This window comes from Protopterus annectens, chromosome 4.part0, assembly GCF_019279795.1.
Source record: "Protopterus annectens isolate FY-2018-M chromosome 4.part0, PAN1.0, whole genome shotgun sequence".
Classification (NCBI taxonomy): Eukaryota; Metazoa; Chordata; order Ceratodontiformes; family Protopteridae; genus Protopterus; species Protopterus annectens.
Window position 1 is genome coordinate 1,136,821,551 of NC_056733.1, and position 25,524 is coordinate 1,136,847,074.

Below are 25,524 nucleotides of genomic sequence, written 5' to 3' on the forward strand. Positions count from 1 at the left end.
CTAAGGCAGCCTCCCAGCTGGCGACTCTTAACTCGTGGTAAACTCCTCCATGAGGCTCATTTCGTATCCAGCCGATGGGGCAAGTAGAGCCGCAGGCACAGGTGTGGCCCTAAGGAGGCACGCTTGGATGCGGCTATGTAACTTTGCGGAACCTTTCAGAGCATTTTTCACCAACACCCCTTTTGATGGTTCCTCTCTCTTTTTTGATCACAGGTGAAGGATACCCTTACCAGGTGTGAGCAGGAAGGCAAGACTCTCTCTGCTGTAGGAGTCTGTTTTTCCACTCCTTCCAGACCATATCCCAAGGGTCAGAAGAGTGAAAAGATGTGGTTCTGGAAATCCCAGGGAGCCTTGCCAGACACACGTGGTTTCCCTCCAGGGGCAGAGGAGGGAACAATAACAGATGCCGCCCTCGTGGCAGAGGGGGTCCGCAAAACCAGGGCAGCAGAGAATCTTTCTCTGACGAGCCCTTCCAGCATCCCTGAAGGGTTGCCCGGCTGTCCACCTCTGGAGGCAATCGGGGGAAGATTATCGCTGTACCCAAGAGCCTGGCAAGAAATAACACAAGACAAATGGGTACAGTCCATTATATCCAGAGGCTACAGAATTCCCTTTGTTCACGCTCACTTATTGTCAAACAAGTCCCTTCCAGATGTTCCACCCAATCTAAGGGATCAAGCAGTTCAGGAAGTTTCAAAACTACTAAGAAAAAGGGCCATCCAGCAAGTCCCAGCAGACCAGCAAGGATCTGGAATTTACTCAAGGTTCTTTTTGGTACCAAAAAAGACAGGGGACTGGAGACCCATTTTGGATCTCAGCAGACTAAACAGGTCTGTACAAAGAACGAAGTTTTGGATGGTCACGCTACAGTCCATTTTACTCTTCCTGGGTCAGGACAATTGGATGTGCTCCATAGATCTTCAGGATGCGTACTACCACATCAAAATGGACAGGCGCTCCAGAAGATTCCTGCTCGCTGGGAGCCAGCCATTATCAGTTCAGAGCTCTGCCCTTTGGTCTCACCACAGCCCCCAGGGTGTTCACCAAATGTATGGCAGTAGTTACCGCTCACCTGAGATGGCAAGGATTCCAGGTGTTTCCGTATCTAGACGACTGGCTCCTCACTGCTACCATCAGGCATCACCTTCTGCAAGCCAGAGATTATACCATCCAGACGTGCTCCAGACTAGGTATCACTATAAATTTCGAAAAATCTGCCTTGTCACCTTGTCAGTCTATCATCTTTATAGGCGCAAACTTAAATACAAAAGACAGGTCAGCCAGCCTTCCACCAGACAGGGTGTTAGTCATTCGACGGCATGTCCAGGTCTTGTTACAATGCAAGAGAATTCAAGCCAGGTTTGTTCTCCAAACCCTGGGTCTCATGGCAGCAGCAATCATACTCGTCCAGCTGGCACGTTTTCACATGAGGATTCTCCAATGGCTTTTTTTTACCCAATGGTCCTTCCAGCAGCTTCCCATGTCTCACATGATTATCATCACAGAAACATGCAAAAAGCACCTTGCATTGTGGATGGTCTCCTCATCAGTTCCCCTGGGCAGACCATTTGTACTTCCCCCTCCAGTTGCTACGGTGACCACGGATGCCTCCCTGATCGGGTGGGGGGCATTATCAGGGCAGAACAGTCCAGGGTACCTGGCAACCTCAAGACTACTATCTGCACATAAACGTCTTGGAGATGACGGCTGTGCTTTTAGCATTGCAAGCTCTTCAGGACTGTCTTCCTACCAGGACAATTGCAATTCAAACGGACAATATGTCAGTCGTGTGGTACATCAACAAGCAGGGCGGAACCAGGTCCTACCCCCTATGTCAAGAAGGACTCAGACTCTGGCAATGGGCAGTCTCTTCCCAACGGTTTCTGACCGCAACGCACATCCCTGGGAAATCCAACGTCATAGCAGACAGGCTGAGCAGAGCTATTCTCATGCCTCACGAGTGGTCTTTGTATCAAGTAGTAGCAGACCAAATCTTCCGCAAGTGGGGGCAACCTTGCTGCGTCCTCTTTGCCACCCCCTTCAACAGCAAATGCAGCAACTTCTCTCTCTCCTACCACATCCGGAGCATTCCCCCAGAGACGCTCTAGTCCACGATTGGCCTCAGGGACGTCTGTACCCATATTGGGTTGCAGAATGACCCTCATTGCTCCGTACTGGCCTCGACAAATATGGTTTCTGTTCTTTCATCATCATCTTATCGAGCAGCCTTGGACTCTGGACCCAGTTCCAGACCTCCTGATCCATCAGTCGGGTGGGCTACATCACTCCCTACAATCTCTCAAGCTCACAGCTTGGTTTCTGCACTTCCAACCCTAGCCAGGCTTCCTGATATCTCCCAATCAGTGCGTGAAATCATTTTATCATCGCAAAAGCCTACCACTAGAAAAACTTACGCTAGTAAGTGGAAACGATGTTCTTCATCTCACATTGCTGCAGTCCTTACACTTGGGTAGTCCGCTGTCCTCGGTCGGCCCGAATATCAAAGTATAAGGCTGACGTCGGTCAAGGCGCATTAGACTGACATCAGGACGTCAGGGTACAAATGCGCATGACCGACGTCATATCCTCAGTCTTTTTTGCCGCATGGTCCGATGCAGAAGCAGCGTTGCAAGTGCCGTTCGGCGTTCTGAAATTTTTCGAATTCGGAGTTTCAGACCGAGTCAAAGTTGGCTAAGTACCCCGTTGGGGAATATTTTAGTTTTTTCTTGCCTCCGTGGTTTACCGGATGTCAGAAAAAGTGAATAACTGTATTTCTTGTGGGAAGCAGATACCGCATAGAGATTATCATACTTTGTGTATTCCTTGTTTGGGGCCTGAGCACGATGTTGTTGGGTGTCGCTTTGTGCTAGGTTCAATAAGCGCACTATTAAGGTTAGATTGTGCCAGGTTAGTCTTCGGAAGCGGTGCAATTATAATATGCCGCCGGATGCTCCGACGCCGCTTCTTCAAGAAGCGCAAAGACAAAGCAGCTAAGCCCAGGCAAGAAGAGTCGTCCGTGCGGACGCCGGTTCTTGAGGTGTCGGTGGAACCGGGGTTCCACCGAGGTTTCTCTGGAGTCCCAGGGGGAGACTTTGTTGTTGCAGGATGTGGCCTCTCAGGAGGCAGGTCAGGCTGAAGGGGCTTCTCAGGTTTCTGTACTCCCTCCCTTCCTAGGGTGGTTAGGCCCTCTCCTTCTGTTTCCAAGGCTTCTCCCAGAGGCAGGCCAGGTTTAGCTTCTGTTGGTGTCACTCCTAGTTCATCAGGATCTGTGCCCAAGAAGCACATGCTTAAAATGGCAGAAGATTTAATTACTTTAATTAGAGGTTCTTTGCCCCCTCCTGATAAGACGCCTAGGGTAGAACCAGTGTCGTCGAGTTTTGAGCAGGCGTTGGATGTTTCAGAGTCTTCGGCTGAAGACTTGCAGGAGTATTCTCCTTATTCTGATTCTGATGTGGATGATTCTACTCCTTCCGCTTCTCCTCCAGAGGATTTTTCTTTTCAGAGACTCTTCATTCCATGAGGGAACATTTTAAGTGGGAAGGTCAGGACTTCTCTGATTCCAGGAAAAGGCTTAGGGAATTTTTGTTTTTACCCCAGCATAGGCCTTTGGCTATACCTCCTGTTCTGGATGTTGTGGAAGATGTGTTTGCAGAGGCTTCTCTTAATCCTGATTCTTTGCCTCCTGCTCCTGTTAAACCGGATAGGTATTACAGGGTGCCTGAAGCTCATAAATATCTTTTTAAGAGTCCTAGGGAACTGTTAGTCAAGGGCCTAAGGGTGTCAAGGCTTCTGTTGTAAACAATCCGGTTCCTCCAGATAAAGAGGCCAGGGCTTTGGATAGATGGGGAAAGAAAGTCTATACTTCTTCCACCTTAGCTATGAGGGCTTTGAATTGCCAGTTTCACATGTTGAAATACCAAAACTATCTACTTTCTCAATTGAAGTCTAAGGTAGATGCTCTGGCAGAAGGTATTGCGTGTAAGGAATTACAGGATTTGGTACATGTTTCTGAACAGGTGGGTAAGCATTCTTTGCAATGTGGTTTTGATGCTGTACAGGCCTCGCCTAGGGTGGCTGCTACTGGGACAGTTCTTCGCAGGCACGCCTGGCTGAGGGATCAGAATTTATCTGACCATGTTAAGACAAGGATTTTAGATGCTCCTTTACAGTCTGATGTGTTGTTTGGTTCACCTGTGGAGGCAGTCTTAAAGAAAATGGAAGACAAGGCTAAGTCTATGCAGACTGTTAAAGATTTTTGCAGGTTCAGCCTCCAAGTTTAGTAGGAATTGGCCTACCAAGGGGTGGACGATCCTTCTTATGATTCCCAGTCTAGGGGTAGATCTAGACGTGGTAGGGGCAGAGCTCAGGGCTCTTTCAGGCCTAGAACAGGAGTTCACCTGCACAGTCTTCGGTGAGGGCAGGGGTCAGTCCTTTCGTAAACAGGCCCAATGACCTACCTTTTCAGCTGCCAGAGCCTTCTCGTCTGGCAGCTCCTTTGGGAGGAAGGTTGGCACTTTTCAAGGAAAATTGGAGTTTAATTACCCAAGACAGATGGGTATTGGATATCATACACCAAGGTTACAAGTTTTATTTCCATACCTTGCCTCCTCTCAAAGGCATGCCAGACGTTCCTCCTCAACAAAGAATAGAGGCTCACAAACAAATTTCTCTGCTACTTCAAATAGGGGCCATACAACCGGTCCCTCTGCCAGAAGTGGGCCTAGGATTTTATTCTCGCCTGTTCCTAGTACCAAAGAAGGGGAACACGTGGAGACCAATTTTGGATTTATCTATCCTCAACACTTATCTGGACATTCCCAAGTTCAAAATGTTGACGTTACAACAGCTTTTACCTCTGCTGGGCAAAGATCACTGGATGGTAACTCTGGATCTCAAGGAGGCTTACCTTCATGTTCCTATCAGACTAAGTTGCAGGAAGTATCTGCTTTCGGCTGGGACTTCTCATTATCAGTTCTCTGCATTGCCCTTTGGCTTATCTACTGCGCCCAGAGTGTTCACAAAAGTTCTGGCTCCAGTGATAGCTTTCTTCAGGCTAAAAGGTATACAGATTTATCCTTATTTGGACGATTGCCTGATTCTGGCTCAAGGAAGGGACGAACTTCTTCATCATTTGCAATATGTGATAGCAGTGCTAAGATGCCTGGGGTATTCTGTGAACGAAATAAAGTCCAGTCTAGTACCCTCTCAGGACATGTGCTTTCTGGGTGTAAGACTGAATACAGCATCCCAGATGGCCTTTTTGACCCCGGACAAACAAAAGAATCTTTCACTTTACTTCCAGCAATTGTCTCATCAGTCCAGGCTGACTGCAAGGACAGTCCTTCAAGCCTTGGGGTTCATGGCATCTTGTATTCTGATGCTTCCCAATGCCAAACTGCATATGAGGAAGTTACAATGGTATCTCAAAAATGTATGGACACAGCACTGCCAGGATATGGACACTGTCATTCAGATAATACCTTGCATTCAAAAGGAATTTTTGTGGTGGGCTCAGGAATGTCACCTAAACAAGGGACTCTCTGTGACCGGCCAGAGGCGAGTCAGATTCTAACGACAGATGCCTCAGACAAAGCTTGGGGAGCTCATCTAAATGGAAAGTGGATACAAGACACGTGGCCTGCCAGACTACAACATCTACATATCAACCTGAAGGAGATGTTAGCAGTCCAGTTTGCATTAATAGCTTTCAAGGATTTACTTCTTCCAGGGCAGGTGTTGATTCTAACAGACAACACAACTGTCATGTGGTACATCAACAAGCAAGGGGGAACACATTCTTATCCTCTATGCAGGCAAGCAATGATTTTGTGGGAGACTGCTCTCAGTTTACAGCTAAATCTTCAGGCAAGGTTTCTGCCGGAGCACAGAACTCCTTAGCAGATGTGTTGAGCAGACGAATAATGGATCCCCACGAGTGGAAATTGGATCCTCATGTATTTCAGAAATTGACAGTGTCATGGGGAACTCCAGACATAGATCTGTTCGCTTCTCCACTAAACTACCAGCTGCCAAAGTTTTGCACAAAAAGGTTTCATCCCACAGCCTGGAAAGTGGATGCTCTTTCTTTCAATTGGAGCAATCTTCATGTGTATGCCTTTCCACCTCTGCCTCTCCTCCCAAAGGTACTCCTAAAGGTCAGACAGGACAAGCCAAGGATGATTTTAATAGCTCCAGATTGGCCTCGACAGCACTGGTACCCTTTACTGAGAAGTCTGGTATGGGAGCCTCCATGGCCTTTGCCTTCGATTCCACACCTGCTGTCTCAGGAGAACAGTCATTTACTCAATATCAAACTTCACTCTCTTCACCTAACAGCCTGGCATATTCTGTTTTGAACCCTGGAGGGTCTCAACTTCCACAGCGAGTTTTGAATGTTATTTTGGAAGCCAGAAGGCCTAGTACAAGGAAAGTGTACGCAGATAAATGGAAGAGATTTTTATTTTGGAGTGCAGCAAAGGACTTTGATGTTTCTGAGCCTAATTTAAGTGTGGCTCTTCAATATCTTACGGAGTTATTGGACAAAGGTTTGTCCTTCTCTTCTATTAAGGTTCATGCTGCAGCAATTTCTGCTCACTATGACTGTGACCCACCATTGTTTTCTCATCCTTTGTTCAAGCAATTTCTTAGAGGGGCAAAGAATATAAGACCCCCAGAGGGCTCCTACTCCTGCTTGGGATCTCAATTTTGTGTTGGAGAAACTCACTCTACAACCTTTGAGCCTGCAGCTACTGCCGAGTTGAAATATTTATCATGGAAGACTGCTTTTTTGTTGGCCATTACCTCTGCAAGAAGGGTTTCTGAATTACAGGCCCTTATGGCAGTTGAGCCTTTCTTAATTTTCCATAAGGATAGGGTATCTTTGCGTACTAATCCTTCCTTTATGCCTAAAGTGGTTTCTAGTGTGGCTTTAAACCAAACTATTCATTTGCCTACTTTTTATGCAAATCCCCAAAATAAAGGGGAAAAGATTTTGCACACTTTAGATGTACACAGGCAGTTGCGATATTATTTGAGCAGAACTAAAGGGTTCAGGCAGTCTCAGCAGTTATTTGTTTCTTTTGCTTTGAGTTCTCAGGGCAAGCCTGTGTCAAAACAAACTATTTCTAAGTGGATTGGGTTTTGCATTGCTTTCTGTTATTCCCATCATGGTAAGGAGATTCCAGCTGGGATTAGGCCTCATTCCACTAGGGCTACTGCCACTGACAGCTTTTTTAAAGGGGGTGGCAACTAAAGATATTTTGGAGGCAGCTACTTGGAGTTCAGTGCATACTTTCTCTAAGCATTATCACCTTCCACTTTACTCTAAATCTAGGGCTGGTTTTGCCACTGCTATTTTACAGGGCATTTTGGCAGCTCCTGCTGCTTTATAGTTTTGCCATCCTCCCTTACCTCTGCTTTGGGATTCTACCCAAGTGTAAGGACTGCAGCAATGTGAGATGAAGAACATAGTACAGTTTTGTACCTACCATAAATGTAGATGTTCGAAGATCCACATTGCTGCAGTCCAATTTACCCTCCCTCCTTCCCCTCTGTACTTAGAGGCGGTTGTGTGGGTTGGGTTGTAAATATTGTGTTTATTGTATATATTGTACATATTATTAGTGCAAGGGTGGTGGTTTGGTTGGTTGCTGTCTTTTGGTTTTGACCTTACTTTTTGGGGTCTTCTGACATCTGGGGCAAGAAAAGACTGAGGATATGACGTCGGTCATGCGCATTTGTACCCTGACGTCCTGATGTCATTCTAATGCGCCTTGACCGACGTCAGCCTTATACTTTGATATTCGGGCCGACCGAGGACAGCGGACTACCCAAGTGTAAGGACTGCAGCAATGTGGATCTTCGAACATCTACATTTATGGTAGGTACAAAACTGTACTTTTTTCTTCCTGGGCAGAGGCCAAGAATGTAGACCCCTTTTCAGCCCCTGTTCACCACATCCTGGAATTTCTTGCGGAGATCTTTCATTCTGGGTCTGCTTCCGCTACAATTAGAGTGCAGTCCGCAATTTCAAATTTTCACATTGGCCTTTCAGAAGGTAGTATAATGTCTCATAAGCTTTGTAAGGCCTTCCTCAAAGGAACCACTCTGCTCAGGCCCCCGGTTAGGGATCCTCCACCCCCGTGGGATCTCAGTTTGATTCTATCCTCTCTAATTTTGCCCCCTTCGAACCTGCAGCTTCCTGTTCTTTGAAATTATTATCTTGGAAAACACTTTTTCTGGTAGCAATTACTTCAGCGAGAAGAGTTTCTGAACTGCAGGCTCTTTGTATCCGTCCCCCATACCTAGTGTTCCACAAAGACAGGGTTGCTCTAAGATCTAATCCTTCCTTCCTTTCTTCCTAAGGTCTCTTCTGAGAATAACTTGAACCCAGTCCATTGACCTTCCTGTATTTTTCACAACCATTCCAACAGTGGAGAATATAAGTTACATCAATTAGATGTTCACAGGCAACTGCGCTTTTATTTGCATAGGACTAAGGACTTCAGAAAATCAGATCAGCTTTTCCTCTCTTATGCAGAGGGCAAACAAGGCCTACCAGTATCAAAAGTAACATTATCTAGGTGGCTGACTTCTATTATAACCTTTATCTATCAGCTGAGGAAGAAATAATTGCCTGTTAAACCTAAGGGCCACTCCACCAGAGCATTAGCCACTTCTGTTGCGTCTCAAGCTAGGTTGCCTATGGAATCTATTTGTGCAGCGGCCACTTGGGCAAATCCTCATACTTTCATCTCGCATTATAAGCTGGATGTGGTTTCCAGGAGCAGAGCTGATTTTGGTTCCACTGTTCTGAAGAGTCTGTTCCACTGAGCCACCCTGGGTATTAGGTGCTAGGGACACTGTCCCAACCAGCAAGAATGAAGGCGAGATAGACAACTTAACATAAAGAAGTTATGTACCTACCATAACGTTCCATGTTAGTTGTCTCCTCTCACCTTCTTTCTTGCGTCCCATCTTCCATCCCCCTATCCTACTAGACCGAGAAGAGTTTCTCTATGGATTTACACTGGCTGAGTCTTCTCTAACTATCCCACTCTACCTAGTAGTCTCTATAGTTGGGCTTGGGTATGATAGGATTCCTTCATTACTTTGTCTGCTGTTAGTCTCCCCAAACAAGATCTGGGTTTCTAGTGCCAGGCATCATGGGATATGGGGAGACCTCGAGCCAGTATGTAGCTCTCGAGCTTTAGAAGATGGCCGAGTCGGAGCCAAGGATCGGCTCCGAACCCAACCAGCAAGAAAGAAGGCGAGAGGAGACAACTAACATGGAACGTTATGGTAGGTACATAACTTCTTTTTTGGGGCAGCTGCTGATTTATGTACCTTCAGGATAAGGGTAAGGCCTTACTGGAGCTTTAACATGTGTTTGTTTCTCCTGTTCCTAAATTTCAGAGAAATTACCCTGCTAAACCTGTTATTGATCTTAGGCAATCCTGCCCTTCTACAAAATGTAGGAAGAGTGGCAAACGGGCTCCTCCTGCTAAGGCTACTCAGTTTTCAGGGACTCTGAAGCCTTCCTTTCCAGACAGACCAGGTGCTGTGTGGCTATCTTTCTCCTCCCAGCCACATTCCTCTTTTTCCTCCTGTTTGGCTTCAGATCACTTCAGGTTCTTGTCGATCATTCATCAGGGGGTACATCTTGGTGTGGAAGTCCCATCCTCCTTTTATGGGCATTCCTCAGCCTCTTTGGGAACAACTTTCCTTGTTCTTCAAAATCTGTTGTGTCAGGGTACTATTCATGAGGTGCCTGTGTCCTAAATGGGGAAAAGGTTCTACTCCAGACTGTTTCGGTGCCTAGGAAAGGGGTACTTGGAGACCTGTTCTAGACCTCTCTCATCTGAACACTTTTCTAAAAGTGCTTTCCTTTCAGATGTTGTCTCTTCAGATTTTGTTTCCTCTCTTGCTGCCATGGTGTCTCTAGATCTCAAGGTTGCTTATCTTCATATTCTGATCCATCCTCTTTTCAGGAAGTTTTTGCATTTCTCTGTTGCTTCCTGGCATTTTCAGCTCTCTGATTGGCCTTTGGCCTTTCTACTGCCCCATGGGTGTTCACCAAATGCCTTGCTCCTGTGATTGCTTTTTATAGGCTTCAAGGGATCTAAATATTTCCTTACTTAGATGACTTGGTTGATTCAGGTGTCCTCTCCAGAGACCCTTTTGCAAAATCTTCATTTTGCCATTTCCCTTCTTCAGAGCCTGGGGTTCACTGTAAATTTCAAAAAGTCTTCTCTGACTTATTCTCAGGATCATGTTTTTTGGTTTGCAGGATTCAGACAGTGCCAGTGCTTGCATCCCTCCCCCATCCAAAGGGCTTAACTCATTTCTTTCACACTCTTTTTCCACTGGCTTCCATTACTGCCAGGGATTTTCTGAGGGCTCTAGGTTTTATGGCATCCACCATTCTGATGCTCCTTCTGGTCAAACGTCACATGAGAAAGTTTCAGTGCTTTCTGAAGTCAGTGTGGCTCCAACAAGTACATCCTCTAGACTTTGTGGTTCCTCCTCTTCCTTGTCTCGGACAGGAACTTCACTGGTGGATTCAGCAATTGTCTCTGAATCCAGGGATTCCTTTTCATCCCCCTCTTCCCTCAGGAATTGTTCACAGATGCTTCAGACATGGGATGGGAGGCAACATTTGGCTCCCTGAAGGTGCAGGGCTTGTGGTCGCCTCATCAGCAGAAGGAGCACATTGATGTCAAAGAGATGAGAGCACTTCTGCTGGCTCTTCAGGCCTTTCATCCTCTCTTTCTCTCCAGAACCTCTCAAGGTTTTCATAGACAATATCACAGTGATGTGGTATATCAACAAACAGGGAGGAATGAGATCTATGACTAGAAGTGATATAAACTGCCTGAAGAGTCACTTGATACTAGACAGCAAGGTCACAATCCAGGCAGTTTATATCACTTCCGGTCAAAACATTGTGGCAGACAGTCTGAGCAGGTTCTTAACCCAGTACCATGAATGAATGCTTCACAGGGACGCATTTCTGGACATTATCCACCAGTTCAGTGCACCTCAAGTGGATCTTTTTGCCTCTCCTCTGAACAGACAACCTTTTCAATTTTGTGCCAGAATCCCAGATCCTCTGGTATGGAAGGTGGACACCCTGTCATTTTTTTGGAAGGAGATGTTTCTTTATGAATTCCCTCCCCTTCCTCTCAATACAAAAGTCCTGTTCACAATTAATCCGGCTAGTCCCAAAATCTTGTTGGTGACTCCCTTTTGGCTGCAACAGCACTGGTTCCCTCTACTTCTGCATTTAGCCAAGAGCAGTCATCACAAGTTACCTCACAGTGTGGATCGGTGGATCTAATCACATAAGACAAGGGATCTGTTGTCCATCACTACCTATCCACACTTCAACTGACACTGTGGGTGATAGGATTTTGATTCCTCATAAACACCTGTTTTCAGAGGACATGCTGCACCGCCTGCAGGAGGCCAGGAAAACTACTGCTAGGAAATCCTACTTATCCAAATGGAAGAGGTTTTCTATTTGGTGTCTCTTTTGCAACCTGGACCCACTTACTGTGAATGTTCCTTTGGTTCTCTCTTATTTGTGTGAGCTGCTCAATGCTAATTTGGCCTATTCTTCTATTAAGGCATACTTATCAGCTATCTCTGCTTGCAGGAGCGGCCTTAGGTCAACTGGTGCCCTAGGTAAAAGCGCTCCATGGTGCCCCCCACCACACCACCTGGTGCTCCCATCCTGGTCTACCTACATTAAATAAATACTAGAAAAGTGCCCTTGCTGGAGCATCGCCCTAGGCAGCCGCCTAGTTGGCCTATGCTTAAGGCCGGCTATGTCTGCTTGTTTGCCTTTTTCTCCTCCTCTAGCTTCTAGAATTGCGGTGAAAGAATTTCTTAAAGTTGTCCTTAATATTAGACCTCCCAGGAAGCCTGTTCCTCCTCCCTGGGATCTTAACTTTGTTTTGGAGACGTTGACTCCGGCTCCTTTTAAGCTTGCTGCTTCAGCCTCCTTGCGTCATTGTTCCTGGAAGACCGTTCTTTTCTTGGATCTTACTTCTGCCAGATGCGTGTCTGAGTTGCAGGCCCTTATGGCTTGTCCTTTTAAGATCTTCATGAGGACAATGTGTCCTTGTGCACTAAACCTTCTTTTATGCCTAAGGTGGTTAATGAGCTTTCACCAATCTACCTACTTTTTTCCCCTCTCCTCAAGATGACCGTGAGAGGATGCTGCATACTTTGGATGTTAATAGGTAACTCTGGGTTTATTTGGATAAGACTAAGGCTATTAGAAAATGTGATCTGTTATTTTTTTCATCCTACATTTTTGGGACTTGCTGTATCCAAGCAAACTATTTCTTCTTGGATTTTCTAAGGCTATTTACTTTTGTTACACTTTTCATGGCAAGAGCCTTCCTCCTTCATTTAAGGCTCATTCTACTAAAGTTGTGGCTTCTTCTGGTGCTTTTTTCAAGGGCTTAGATACTAATTCTGTTCCTGAAGCAGCTACCTGGACTTCTGTGCATACCTTTACCAAGCACTACAAGTTAGATGGTATCTCTAGAGCTATGGCTGGTTTTGCTAGTGCCATTCTTCGTGGCTTTTTAGGGAAATCTTCTGCTCATTCCCCCTCCCCAGTTTTTTCTTGAGCTGTGGCACTCTCCCATATGGTAAAGAATACTGCAGCAGTGAGTGTAAGGACATAGTACAGTTGTGTAAAATCTTACAATAACTTAGATGTCCTTGCCTTCACTGCTGCAGTATTCGCTCTCTCCCTCCATCCCCGTATTCTCTTGCCTTCGTGGATGTACAGATTACCTCTTGGACTGGTGTTCCTACTGGGGCAGTCAGTTCTGTTTGATAGGCCTGAATGTCACCTTTATGCCCTATGCTATGCATTTGGCGTACCTTTTAAATAAGCAACAAGTAGTCTTTGGTAGGCTGGCCGGACGTTTGGGCCTCCACAGTAGGGAATCCCCATATGATAAAGAATACTGCAGCAGTGAAGGCAAGGACATCTATTATGGTAAGATTTTACACAACTGTACTTTCTCACTTTTTTTGTAAATGGCCAGGGTCAGTTAACCACAAGCTTCCTCACAGACTGGATCTACTCACACAAGAACAGGGGGGTTTGATACACCTTGACATCAGTCATATTCATTTGACTGCCTGGTCTTAATTCCTTTTAAGCACCTATTTTGTGAGGACGTGCAGGAGGTACTAATGGAGGCAAGCAAATGGAAAAGGTTTTCTAGTTTATACCAACAATATAACCAGTACCCATTAAAGGCTAGTTTTTCTCTGGTCTAACAATATTTGTGAGAGTTACTATGCTATGGCCTTTCTCATTCCTCTGTTAAGGTTCATTTATTTTCCATTTCAGCATGTCTTCCCCTGGATCCTCCTCCTTCTTCAAGACCCGTAAGCTTGCCATCTCCCTACCACCTGAATCTTACTGTTGGGGGAATGAATGGATCAATTTGGCTACCCTGGCATGAATGAATGGGTCATAGGGCTCTCATTTCTTCTGAGGATTCCCTGCTGTTGCCCAGCTCAATGAATGAGCCACTTGGGTGCAGGTAGAGAAACATTCAGGCTAGTCCTGTGGTGGTGGCATGGGGGGGGAGAAAGAAGAAAATCAAGTACACAGTCTATGCATGACTCATTTTACTTTACAGAGAGAATTTGTATAATAACAAAATGTATTTTGTGGATTTTAATAGTAAAGATATCGCAGGCACTTATGTGGATTCCTGGCACTGACTCAAAAGGCCCCCACAGTATGTTCAATATATACCGTACGACAACTGATTATGTACCCTTTTGCTAGGATTCCATTGATACATTGCTCCCATGATGACCCTTACCTCTGAACTGTCCAGATTTTCTCAGAATGTTGAGATTTTTGCCTTATATTTTTGGTCTGTTCCTCATAAGTTGTTTGTTTGTTAAATTTAACTGTTGAGGCTGCCCACTAAAGTTTGCTAGCCTGTGTAACTGATTTTTTACTGTTTCCTGCATTTCTGTGTGCTTTCTATCTCAAAAACAAAAAAAATCCTTGTTTTCCCGCCTCTCCTCGACTAGTTTAGACCAGTATACAGGCTTTGCTGTATTCTGGGCTGTGGTGTAGTTCCTGTGTTGTCCATTGCCTTACCTTGGATAGAAGGAAGTTTCTTTGCTCACCAGTGGAAGTGGGGAGCCTTGAGCAGCCTATCTGTCCCTGAAGGAGTGACCTCAGCACAAGAGCTTGTAGTAATTGGTTGTTTTGGACCATTTCTAGCTCTTTTGAAGTTCCCTGTTTAAAATCCGCGTTTGCACGGCTTTGCGCGTTTGTGCGCATAGCGCAGCGCCGGTTAAACAAGGTTAAACTTTTTCTGGCTCCGCCAAGTCTGCTCTTCAAATTTTCCGTTAAGAAAGCTCTATTCTTATAATAATCAGTCTAATCGCTTTATTATAAGCCTAGCATTTGTTCTCAAAACCTCTCTTCTAAGTAAGCACTCGCTAACTAAAGTAAGCACTACATCCACCTACCTTCCCTGTGAGTACTTACTTACCTTAAAGGCACATGACTCCCTTATAATATTCTAGCATGTCGAGTGGTAGATTACTAGCATCCTCTCCAGTTCAGCTGGTTAATCTGGGAATCTTGAGACAATGCTACAATTGTCTCATGTACACAGACAACCCTCTCCTCCTCCCAACAAACACAAATACATGTGAGAGATGCAACTATATAGCCAAACTGGAGGCTGAATTCTCTCAACTCAGGATTGGCAAGACCAGACAGGAGGAGAAGGTAACCACACACACACACCAAACCCAGTCCCACATAGACCTACCACAACTGCAAACCAAACACATAATAACACAAAGACATACTCGGAGGCTCTAACAAAAAACTTACCAAAACAACAGAGGCTCCCAAAGCAGACACCCAAAAATCCACCACCTCAAAACATAACACATGCAACACATACTTCAATAAATCAGTGTGTCAAACAGTCACAGCCCTTAAGGCCAAACACCATGCCTGATACACTAGTAATAGGTGACGCTATAGTCAGACACACTGACGTTCCGCTTACCAGGCTGAACAAGGAGAGGGTAACTGTGAGCTGCCTATCGGGAGCTAGGATCCACCACATAACACACGCACTCAGGTCACTCCAAAGCAAATAAAGATATGACTCCGTCATTGTCCATGCCGGCGTGAATGACCTGAGACGTACCTCTTTGGACTACATGAAAAGAGACATAGAGGAGCTCTCTGATTATGTAGCCCAGGCTGGTATGACCCTGAGCAGCATCTTGCCCTCACCAAGAATGATGCCACAATACAAAGACAAGATGATCAACTTTAATAATTAGCTCAAATACTGGTGTCATTCTAGGGGGATCCAATGTCTGTCTCCTTGGGATGACATGCTGGACAAGCCACGCTGCTTCGCAAGAGACGGCTTGCATCTGTCACCACTGGGCTTCCGGATATTGGCTAAGGCTCTTGCCTCCCCCATAGTGCCTTTTTTAGGCAAGGCTCAAAAGACAAACCCACCTCCTTAGAAAACAAAAATGGAAAAAAATTAAGGGTAATGCTGCTCAACGCCAGAAGTCTAAATCCCAAGATGCAGGCTCTCTAAGCACTCCTCAGTATGGAGAACATCGATGTCTGTGCAGTAACTGAAACCTGGTTCAAGGCTCCTGAGAGCACCCCAGCGCTACCAGGCTATACCTCGTATCATGCTTTTCAGCCCCAAAACTCGGGCCAAACCAAAAAGGAAGGGGGAGTGTCCATATTCATCAAGGACACCCACACCTCCAGGTTAGTGGCAACACATGAAGCATCAGAGACCATCCAGGTGCAACTAACCATAGGCAAAACTGCTTTACAACTGGTAGCATGTTACAGACCACCCTCCCAATCTCAGGAACCCCATTCAGCCTTCCTGAAGACATTGGAGGCTATGAATGTCTCACCAAACACCATCATATTGGGAGACTTCAACTACCCTAACATAGACTGGGTGCATTATTCTAGCCCAAACACCCTAGCCCAAAGGTTCCTGGAATTCATAAATTCAAATGCAATGGAACAGCTAGTCACCTCTCCCACAAGGGGAGATAATATACTATACCTGATCATCACAAACATGGGGACAAAGTGCTCCACACCAGAAGTATACCCCTCACTAGTGAGATCTGACCACAAACTAATCACCCTGGATATACATATCCCACGTCCACCCCAACACAAAAGATTACAGTGAAAACCTCTCAAAAGCCAACTTTACACTTCTTAAAACTGAGATGGTATCCTTTAAGCCCACTGGGCCAGTGGAAACCACATCCCACAATGCAGAATCCTTCACAAATGCTTTCTACGGACATCTCCAAGAATGCATGGATCATGCAATCCCAAATAAAACCAAGACCCTCTCCACCAAGGGCAGGCGTCCTGTCTGGTGGACCCCAGCCATAAACAAATTGTATAACAAAAGAAGGAAGCTACTGCACGACAGAGCAAAATCCCATAAAGAGAAGGCATCTCTGATCAGCACTAGTAGAAAGGTACGTTCACTCATAAAAACATCCAAGGCCAACTTTGAGAGAAAAATCGCTATGGACACTAAAGATAACCACAAGGCCTTCTTCAGCTATGTTAGAAACCTGGGCGGAAACCCTGAGATATGTTAAGAGTTAGTTCACAATGACAAAAAATACACTGAACCCACAGATATTGCCAACATTCTGGCAGACAGGTTCAGTGCAAATTTCTCCTCTCCCTCACCCCCAAAAGAAGAAATACTTATCCCAGCTGAATGTAAACCTCCCTGTCATCTCAGATGTCCAGGTGTGAACCGCCCTCAGCAAAGCTAAAAACGCAGCATCAATGGGACCTGACGGTATCCCGGGTTGCATGCTACGTGAACTCCAAGAGGAGCTAAACCCGCACATAAAAATGCTATTTAACCTTAGCCCTACTACAGGATATGTACCTGAACACTGGCGTACAGCAACAGTAGTCCCACTCCACAAAGGAGGCACCTCTACAGACCCTGGTAACTACCGCCCCATAAGCTTAACCAGCCTGGTCTGCAAAGCTATGGAAAGAATCATTATGGAACTCATAAACAGAGACATTGGAGACTTACACACACTTGATCCCACCAGTTCGGCTTTGTAAAGGGCAGATCCTGCCTTTTGAACCTGGTTGACTTTTTCGAAACAGTCACTAGAGCCATTGACAAGGGCAAAGCAGTCCATACAGCCTACCTGGACTTGGCTAAAGCTTTCAACACAATACCCCACTCTGGCATCATAGACAAGCTCAACAGCTTAAATGTAAATCCATATGTCACAAGATGGGTGGCAAACTGGCTAAAGGACAGAGCCCATAAAGTCAAAATCACTGGAGCCATGTCAGACTCAGCCAGTCACAAGTGGTGTCCCACAGGGCTCTGTCCTGGGACCCCTCTTGTTCGGCATTTATTTCTCAGATGTTAAAGCAAACGTGGGAGGGTTGTGGCTGACAAAGTTCGCAGATGACTGCAAACTAGGCGCCATAGTCGATACACCAGCTGACACATACACCCTACAGAAAGGCCTCACTGAAACGGACAACTGGTGCCGGAGTCATGGCCTTAAACTAAATGCCAAAAAATGTATAGTCATCCCCTTTGGGAAAAACAAAGTACCCACAAATTATCACATAGACAGTAACCCACTGAGTACAGAAAAAGTAATCAGAGACCTGGGGACCCAAGTCGATAGTGACCTCTCATTTGACACCCACGTTGCCAAAGTGGTTAGAAAGACTTTCTACCTTGCCCACCTTATCATGAAGGGATTCACATCCAGATCAAAGGAGGTCATCGTACCCCTATACTCCTCCCTTATCAGGCCCATGATTGAGTACAATGCCCTATTTGGTATGTACCTCACCCGGCACTTGCAACAGCTGGAGAGACCCCAAAAGTACCTCACCAAGAGGATCAAGGGTCCCCAACATATGTCATATGCTGCCAGACTAAAGAAACTCCAGCTCTATTCAGTAGCATACCGCCTACTCAGAGGTGATCTGTGCCTGACGTACAAGGCCATGTCCAATCAGGAATTGATGGACATGCTCCACCTCAAAAAATCCAAATCCATCAGAACCACGAGAGCTAAAGATTTAAACCTCAGCACAAATATGAATAGGACATGCTGGAGGGACAGATTCATAACCCAAAGGCTTCCCATACTCTGGAACAGAATCCCAGTTCATGTTAGGCAGAGCCCCTCACTGACTCTCTTCAAGAGAAATCTTGACGAGTGGATGGGAGAGCGTAGGTTTACCCCGGGGGTCATCTCTGTGTCACTACTAGACAGAGGCACAGTAAACTAATTCTATTATGTAAGGGGGTCTTCACTGTGTCACTACTAAACAGAGGCACAGTATTCTAAATCTATTCTGTACACTTTTGTACCATTACATGGGGTGGCGAAAGCCACATCACTATGGCTAGGCTTATAAATGCCCCAGGGCAGATAGCCTAGTACTAAACTATGAAACTATAAGATTTGTGGTTTTCTGGTGTATCATTAAGCATTATCGTGAATAATAATGACATACATTTGACTTTGTCTTTATATCCTTCAGGAAATGCATGCTGATACAAAACCTGTTATTTCTGTCATTTTTAACAATAGTATAAGAGCAGTATTTAAAATATGTCCATAGATTTGGGCATTTGCTCCCACATTACTTTTGGTTTTGTCCAGATTTATTGTGCTAAGGGGTTGATGCCTCCTTTTGGTGACTACCACATTGGCTGAAACAGCATTTTTGAAATGTAAAACCTTGATTGTGTTTAATTTTCATTTGTAATCTTTCCTTTTTAATCTTTTGAGAGTATTTGCTTCAGAATAACATTTCCTCATTGTTTTTTTTTCTACTCCTGAAAGTACAACTCAGACATCTTCCTACTCAGAAAAAATAAAAATGTTAAACTTTCCTCCTAAAATAACAATGCTGAAATGTGTACTTATTTGTTATATCTTACAGGTCCCATGAATTCAAAGATTTCCTTAGGGTGGCACTGGATAAGAACCCTGAAACTCGACCCACTGCATTACAGCTGTTGGAGGTAAGAGATCTTCAAGACATACATTTGTGAGAAGAGGTAACCTGCTAATGGCAGTATCTGTTTTAATGTCAATCATTTGACATAGACTAGATGGAAGCATTTCAGCTTCATTGTCAGTTGTAACATCTTGTAGTCTGACTCTATGTAATTAAAGTAAGATAGGTGTTGACAGTAAGAGGTTTAAAGCCTGCTACCATAGTTGAAAAATGTCTGGGTTATAGAATGCAGTTCTTGGAATCTGGTGAACAGAATAATTATACTAGACTAGTGGAACTAACCTGGTCAGCAAAATAATAAAGAAAAATAAAAGGTGCAAAATTGCACATCTAAGTGATGTAATTTTTGTCTTTTGTTCCTGTTGCAGTTCTCTAATCAGCCTGTCATAAACGAATAATCCTGTATAGCAATGTAAGCTTCAAGTACTCCAACTGTATGTCTCACAGGATGCTTCTGTGGTCAGGAGACAGCAGTTTTCATGTTAAGTCTGATTAGCATGATGTAAACCAAAGTAATGAAATACATTCCCAGAAAAGACAGATTTGAGTCTCTCCTGCCAAGTCAGTCTGATCTGGGTTTGAAACTTGGTTTTCTAAATTTTAGTTGCCGAGTTCCTTGTACTTATTATACTTTCATGTCTGAGTAGTCATGGACACTTGGATTATCCAATCTGTCCACTCCAAGGATGGGATTGGTCTCCACCAGGTGCCAGTATGCCAAACAAAACTCCTTCACACAGCTGAAGTTCCTCTCTTGTATCCTGCAATGCACATATTCTTCCTTTTTACCTAATTTTGCACTTGCTGCCATTTGCAGCAAATACTGTATGCAGAGCTCGGGTCAAGATAAGTGGTTTTCTCTATTCTACCTTAGTGACTTTTTTTGTCAAAATTTACTGTTTTTGGTAGTATGTTTGTTTTACTGAAGCATTTATTAGCTAATTACTATGTTAACTAGTTAGCTTATGCAGTTTTCTTTCCCACTCCCACCTATGGGTCTTTGGACGTGTTCTAACTTATATAAAAAGTCTTTTGATAGCTTTCTCAGTTAGATGTTACTGTGCTAGTGTTGTTGATGTTAGTTTATTAGAGTTATTGTTTCACCGTTGTTGCCATTAATTTGTACTTTCTTGTTTTACTTAAAGGGATGTCATCTTGGACAAGGCCTTGATCTTTCATAAATGCTGCCTTTTTGACTACAAGATCTTGCTCCAGGGCACCCACAAAATCCCAACAGCAGCCCTTTGACCAGTTTCTGGGCAGAGCTTCTGTGGCTGCGAGTTCCCCTTCAGTAGAGGTCACTCTATTTATGGAGATACTCCACAGAACCAGGGTTTTCATGACTCATTTCAAGTGAGGCAACTGTCTTCCTCTAGAGGCAGTTAGGGGTCAGCTTTCCCTGCACTGAGAGGTGTGGTTGGACATCACTCAGGACAGATGGGTCAATGAGATTGCATCCAAAGCTTATGTAATCCCCTTTTCCAGAGTACCAATGCCATCCTTCCTATTAGCAGAGTCCCTAACCACCAACAGAATGCAGCCAGCCAGTGCCATGGCAACAATTGATAGAGCCCTGACTACACAGCAGGTGTGGGTTCTGTTAGCAGCTCAGGGGTCTGATGTGCTAGCAGGGAGTGGGGGGTGCATGCATGGACCATACAGTGCAGATAGATTTCCCTGACTGAGTCCTGAGAAACAACTCTGAAGTGCTTCTTGAGGGTTGGCGGGACAGCTTACCAACATCAGACCTTTGCTGAACTGAGGGGTGGTTCGATGCTTTATGCCTCTTGCATGTCACACCCACAGAACGTTACTGTGGCATGTGTGGGGTGAGGAAGTTATGTGAAAACACTCCCAGCAGCAGCAGTATGAAGAGGACCCAGGTTGCCTTGGCCTCCTCACCGACCCTTATCTGTGAAAGTCCAGAGGGGACTAGCAGATGTAGGAGGAGGTTTTGGGTAGACCCAACAAATGAGAAGAGGTATGGGGTCCTCTGGTCAGCTTCAGGGGAAAATATTAGTGAAAAAAAACAGAGGTAGACTGAGAAAAGTTAAAAAACCTTCTCTCCAAAGGAGCCATCCAAGGAGGCCCCAAAAACACCGGAACTCAGGGCAAACCTGTATCTGTTTGGCCTGTATCATTACAACAAGAAAACCAAATTCAGGATGGTCATGGTGCATTCAATCTGTCAGCGCCTTCAGGAAAGGTAGCTGCACATCAAAATTAACAATAGTACCAGGAGGCTCCTGTGCTTCTGCATTGGAACCAGTCATTATCAGTTTTGTGCCCTGCCATTTGGTCTCATCACTGTCTGCAGGGTGTTCACCAAGGGCATGAGAGTGGCTGCCTCTCACATGCGTTTTTGGAGGATCCATATTTTCCTACTTTTGATGCTTGACTGCTAGTTTCTGCCACCAGGGAGTTGATATGGTAGCTTAAATTGAAATCACTCATTTGTAACATTAAAAAGCACTCTACAATAGAAAATCAAGAGTCATTCCATAAAAAAAATCATGTAAGTAAAAATAAAATTATAAAACTGCGCAATAAAAACTTTAGTGATATTTAATGACTATAAGCTTTTAATTAAAGTAAACAGGTAAGAAGAAAAAACTTCATTTAAACCCGGGGCACTAGCTACATTTAGCCATAGCTACCAATACATTTCCTTTTCCTCTAACAGCAGTCCCCATGGTCTCCCTCTTGGGTTCAATTGCAATTGCTGAAGCACCACAAATTTGAAATCATGGTCTTTGCAGTCCATAATGTATTTAGATAGGGCACCGGTGCAACTTTTTTTTCTTTATCACATAGAGATGTTCCTGAATTCTTTCTTTTAACTTGCACTCTGTCTTGCCTATTCAAAATCTGAGGCAGTTTTGGCACAAAGCTAAGTACACAATCCCTTTTGTTAGACAGTTAAACCTTCCTTTTACCTTTAACTGTTCACCTTTTACTGCAAAATTGTCACAAGAAAGAGTGTTATTCCAATGGTTGCAGCTGACGCACTTATACATACCACAAGTCAAACGATCCTTTTGCAGTTTTGTTTTAGACTTAAAAGCTGGTTCCTTTTCTGTCTATAATGAGTGGTTTATTGCCAGGTTTCTCTTTCAAAACAAGGTTATCCCTGACAATAGCCCAATTATTTTTTAAAACCCACCTGATACACCCATAATCTAGAGAAGATGGTGATAAAACTGTACTTATAAACAAGTTTGGGGCCTGCACTGTCACCATTGCAGGAATGAGAGATAGTGGCCACAGTTTGTATATTGGCTTTCTTCCCCATTAAAATGGCAGTAAAAAAAATTCTTTCTTTTTCTTGCATCTTCATTCAAGGAGCTATCAATAAAGCCTATGGGGTAACTGTGCTACCAATACCATGCATGCTGTATGCACAAATTGCCCTTTTATGATTGCTTTCTTTTGTGTAATAGGATGTGAGCTAGTGAAATGCAAAGAGTTGGCATAAAGCTTCCTGTAGATCCTAGATAATATTTTCCTATTAATGATGTCCTTGAACAACATGATATCTAAATAAGAAATATAATTTACCCCTATTTCATGGGTAAATTTCAGAAAGTCTGTTGTACTGTTGATATAGTTAAGAAGCCCAGAGATCTTATCGATTTCATCCTTCCAAGCAATAAATATATCTTCCAAGTATCCTCATATAGACGTACCAGGAATTGCTATAATCACTGTTAATGATGAATCTTGGTTCACATTCTGTCATAACTATGTTGGAATACAGGGACCCACAAGCAGACGTCATAGCCACTCCTTTCTCTTTTAAAAAAATAATGATTATCAAAACAGATGTAGTGGTTTCATAACAGTAACTCTAGCAGATCAATATAAAACGTAATTCTATCTTGGGGCAAATGGTCGATGATATAGAGAAAATCGGTAAACCACTGTACCTCTATAGAGTGTGGGATCCCTGTGAACAAGTCCTTAACATCAATCGTCATAAAGACAAGATGATGATCAAACTCCCAATCATTACATTTTTTGAGTAAGTTCCAGGAATCTGTACATACATATGGGACCTTCAGTACAAATTCCTTCAAATGGGTAGTCCAGATATTTTGCTATTTGTGAAGTGATAGAATGCCTAATATCCACTATAGGTCACATAGGTGGGTTATGTCTGTTCTTATATATTTTGGTTACCCTAAATATAGTTGGTACCGTGGGATTTTGGATGTTCAAATAACTGAAGTTATGTGGGCTAATTGTGCAAATCATGTAGCACCAATTTTTTTTTTCCTGAAGGCAATATTTAATTCATTTTTTGAAACCTATGTGTAGGTATCATCAAACAAGATGTTATACATTCTTTCTGAATAATCCATGTTTCTCATAACCACAGTCCCACCCCCTTATCCAGTTTCATAATTCAAATATTGGAGGATTTAGGAAACTTTAGTGCATAAATTTCTGCCTTTGGTAAATTGAAATTTTCTGCTCCTATATTTGATTTTAAGGTGGATCTATGGTACAATTCACATATTTTCTCAACAAGTTGTAAAATGGGATGATGGGGTGGATTACAAGACCAAGTAATTTTAAGCTAGGCGCTACAGGGCCAGTTTGTTAAAACAAGATATTCAAGTTAAGTTTTCTTACATACATTTTTAAGTCAAAAAATGTCTGCATGTGTCTGGTTGATGTCACAAGAACTAAAATTGAAAATGTTAGTCACCTGTTAGTTACAATGGTACATAAATCCATAGTGTTGAGGGTCCTTTCTATTATTAGTCAAAGCCATCATGCCTGCTTCCTCTGTGTGGTATTCTGCCATTCCCCTGTACAATGCTGTGTTGGATGCGTCCATCCTGGCCATTGATCTCTCCTCGCTTGCTGCTTGTCCTTCAGCGTCTTGGAACTACATAGAGGTGGATGATCCAAAGGGGGCTCCCCCAAAATAGATTCTGTCTGCTGTGGTCCTGTGCCTTCATATTCGGGAATCTGTACCGGCTCCGAGTGTTGGTAATTATTTGTACCCATTCTTCTTCTTCCCCAAAGCTGGGGTTCAGGTGGTTTAAGGTATGCTTTGATTGCTGTAGTCCACTCCATCTCTTTGTAATTTTTTTGATCTTCCTTTCCTTCAACTTATCAGTCTGTATGTCAGTAGAGTGGAAAATACAAGAATGCTGAATTCTATATTTCTCATAAGAGCAATCTTTGGCAATGGATTTGTTAAGCAAATTTATCTCATTGCTAAGTTTATTTATTTGTTTGGGATTATGCTTGACAAGAAGCTCCATAAATTCACACCCGTGTCTGTCAAACATTTGGAGTAAGTCTTTGTGCAGCACTCAGTTGTTGATGAGACCCGTGGGATATTTCCATACTCTTAGTCCCTTAGGCACCCTGTTTGTTTTGATGGATTCCATCAGGTACCCATTCTCCAGCTGTAACTTCCAAATTTTAAACAGTTTGTACTCAAAATGATCCAGACGCTCAGTGAGGGTGCTGCTGTCCCTTGGTGCATCATAACCTAACTAACTTTTTTTTGTAACCATTCTTCCACTCTCAGAACTGCATAATTATCAAAAATATGTGCTGCATTGCCCCTCCCTTTAGGGACTGTGTGGTTGTTCTTGAATGCTCGTGTTTCTCTGATTCTAACAAGTTTAATATAGGATACAATCCAACTGGTGTTCTTCCCTCGTTGCCATCTCATATACAAGGTAACGATACAGACCCCAGCTTCTGTGACAGTTGTTGGACCAGTAAAGTTAAATTGCCAGATGACTGGTGCAAGTCTTCCAACTCTGACTCAGGAAATAACTGCTAAGAATTGGCAAGACCTCCCACAGCTGTACCGTGCAGACACAGGGAACAGACTTAGTAAAACACTCAGAAAAAGACAAATAATCAATATAATTTTTTTTACTCTCTTCCTAACATAAGGACAGGCCCCGAGATAAGCTCTGGTTCATCAGTGGCATACCTTGTCTTCTGTGTACCTTCCTCTCTCTTACCCTGATGATGAGATTTCCCCAGAGAAGCAGACTGCAAAGTGACAGTCATCTCATAGCCCAATTCCAGCTTCGACAGCTGTAGTTCCCCTTACTTTGGCCTCATCTCAAAGAGAGTCCTTGGATTCTAGTTCCCATCCCATATCTATTGCCTGATCCATCCAGCAGCCTTCACCTGGATATCCACTCTATTCGTTTGACTGTATGATTTCTCTAGTTTCATTAACAGTTGGTAGTTCAGGTCTTTACTACTTCCCAAAAGCAATCTGCTCACAAGCTATACAGGTGGAAGAGGAAGAAGTTTTCCATGTGGGATATTCAACAAGGTCTGGATCTCTTTTCAAACCTTATTTCTTCTGTTTTACTCTTTCTTCTATTTTTGATATGGGATTGAACTTTTCCACTATCTGTATG

General features: G+C 43.9%; 1 protein-coding gene across 1 annotated transcript in view; it reads left to right on the forward strand.

Annotated features, from left to right (window-relative positions):
* STK10 (serine/threonine kinase 10) overlaps positions 1–25,524 on the forward strand; it is a 2,623,461-nt gene that overhangs the window by 1,312,891 nt on the left and 1,285,046 nt on the right. The window contains exon 7 of the mRNA XM_044069104.1: positions 19,040–19,121. Within this exon, the coding sequence (XP_043925039.1) occupies positions 19,040–19,121 (82 nt within the window). The remainder of the gene's footprint in view (positions 1–19,039; positions 19,122–25,524) is intronic.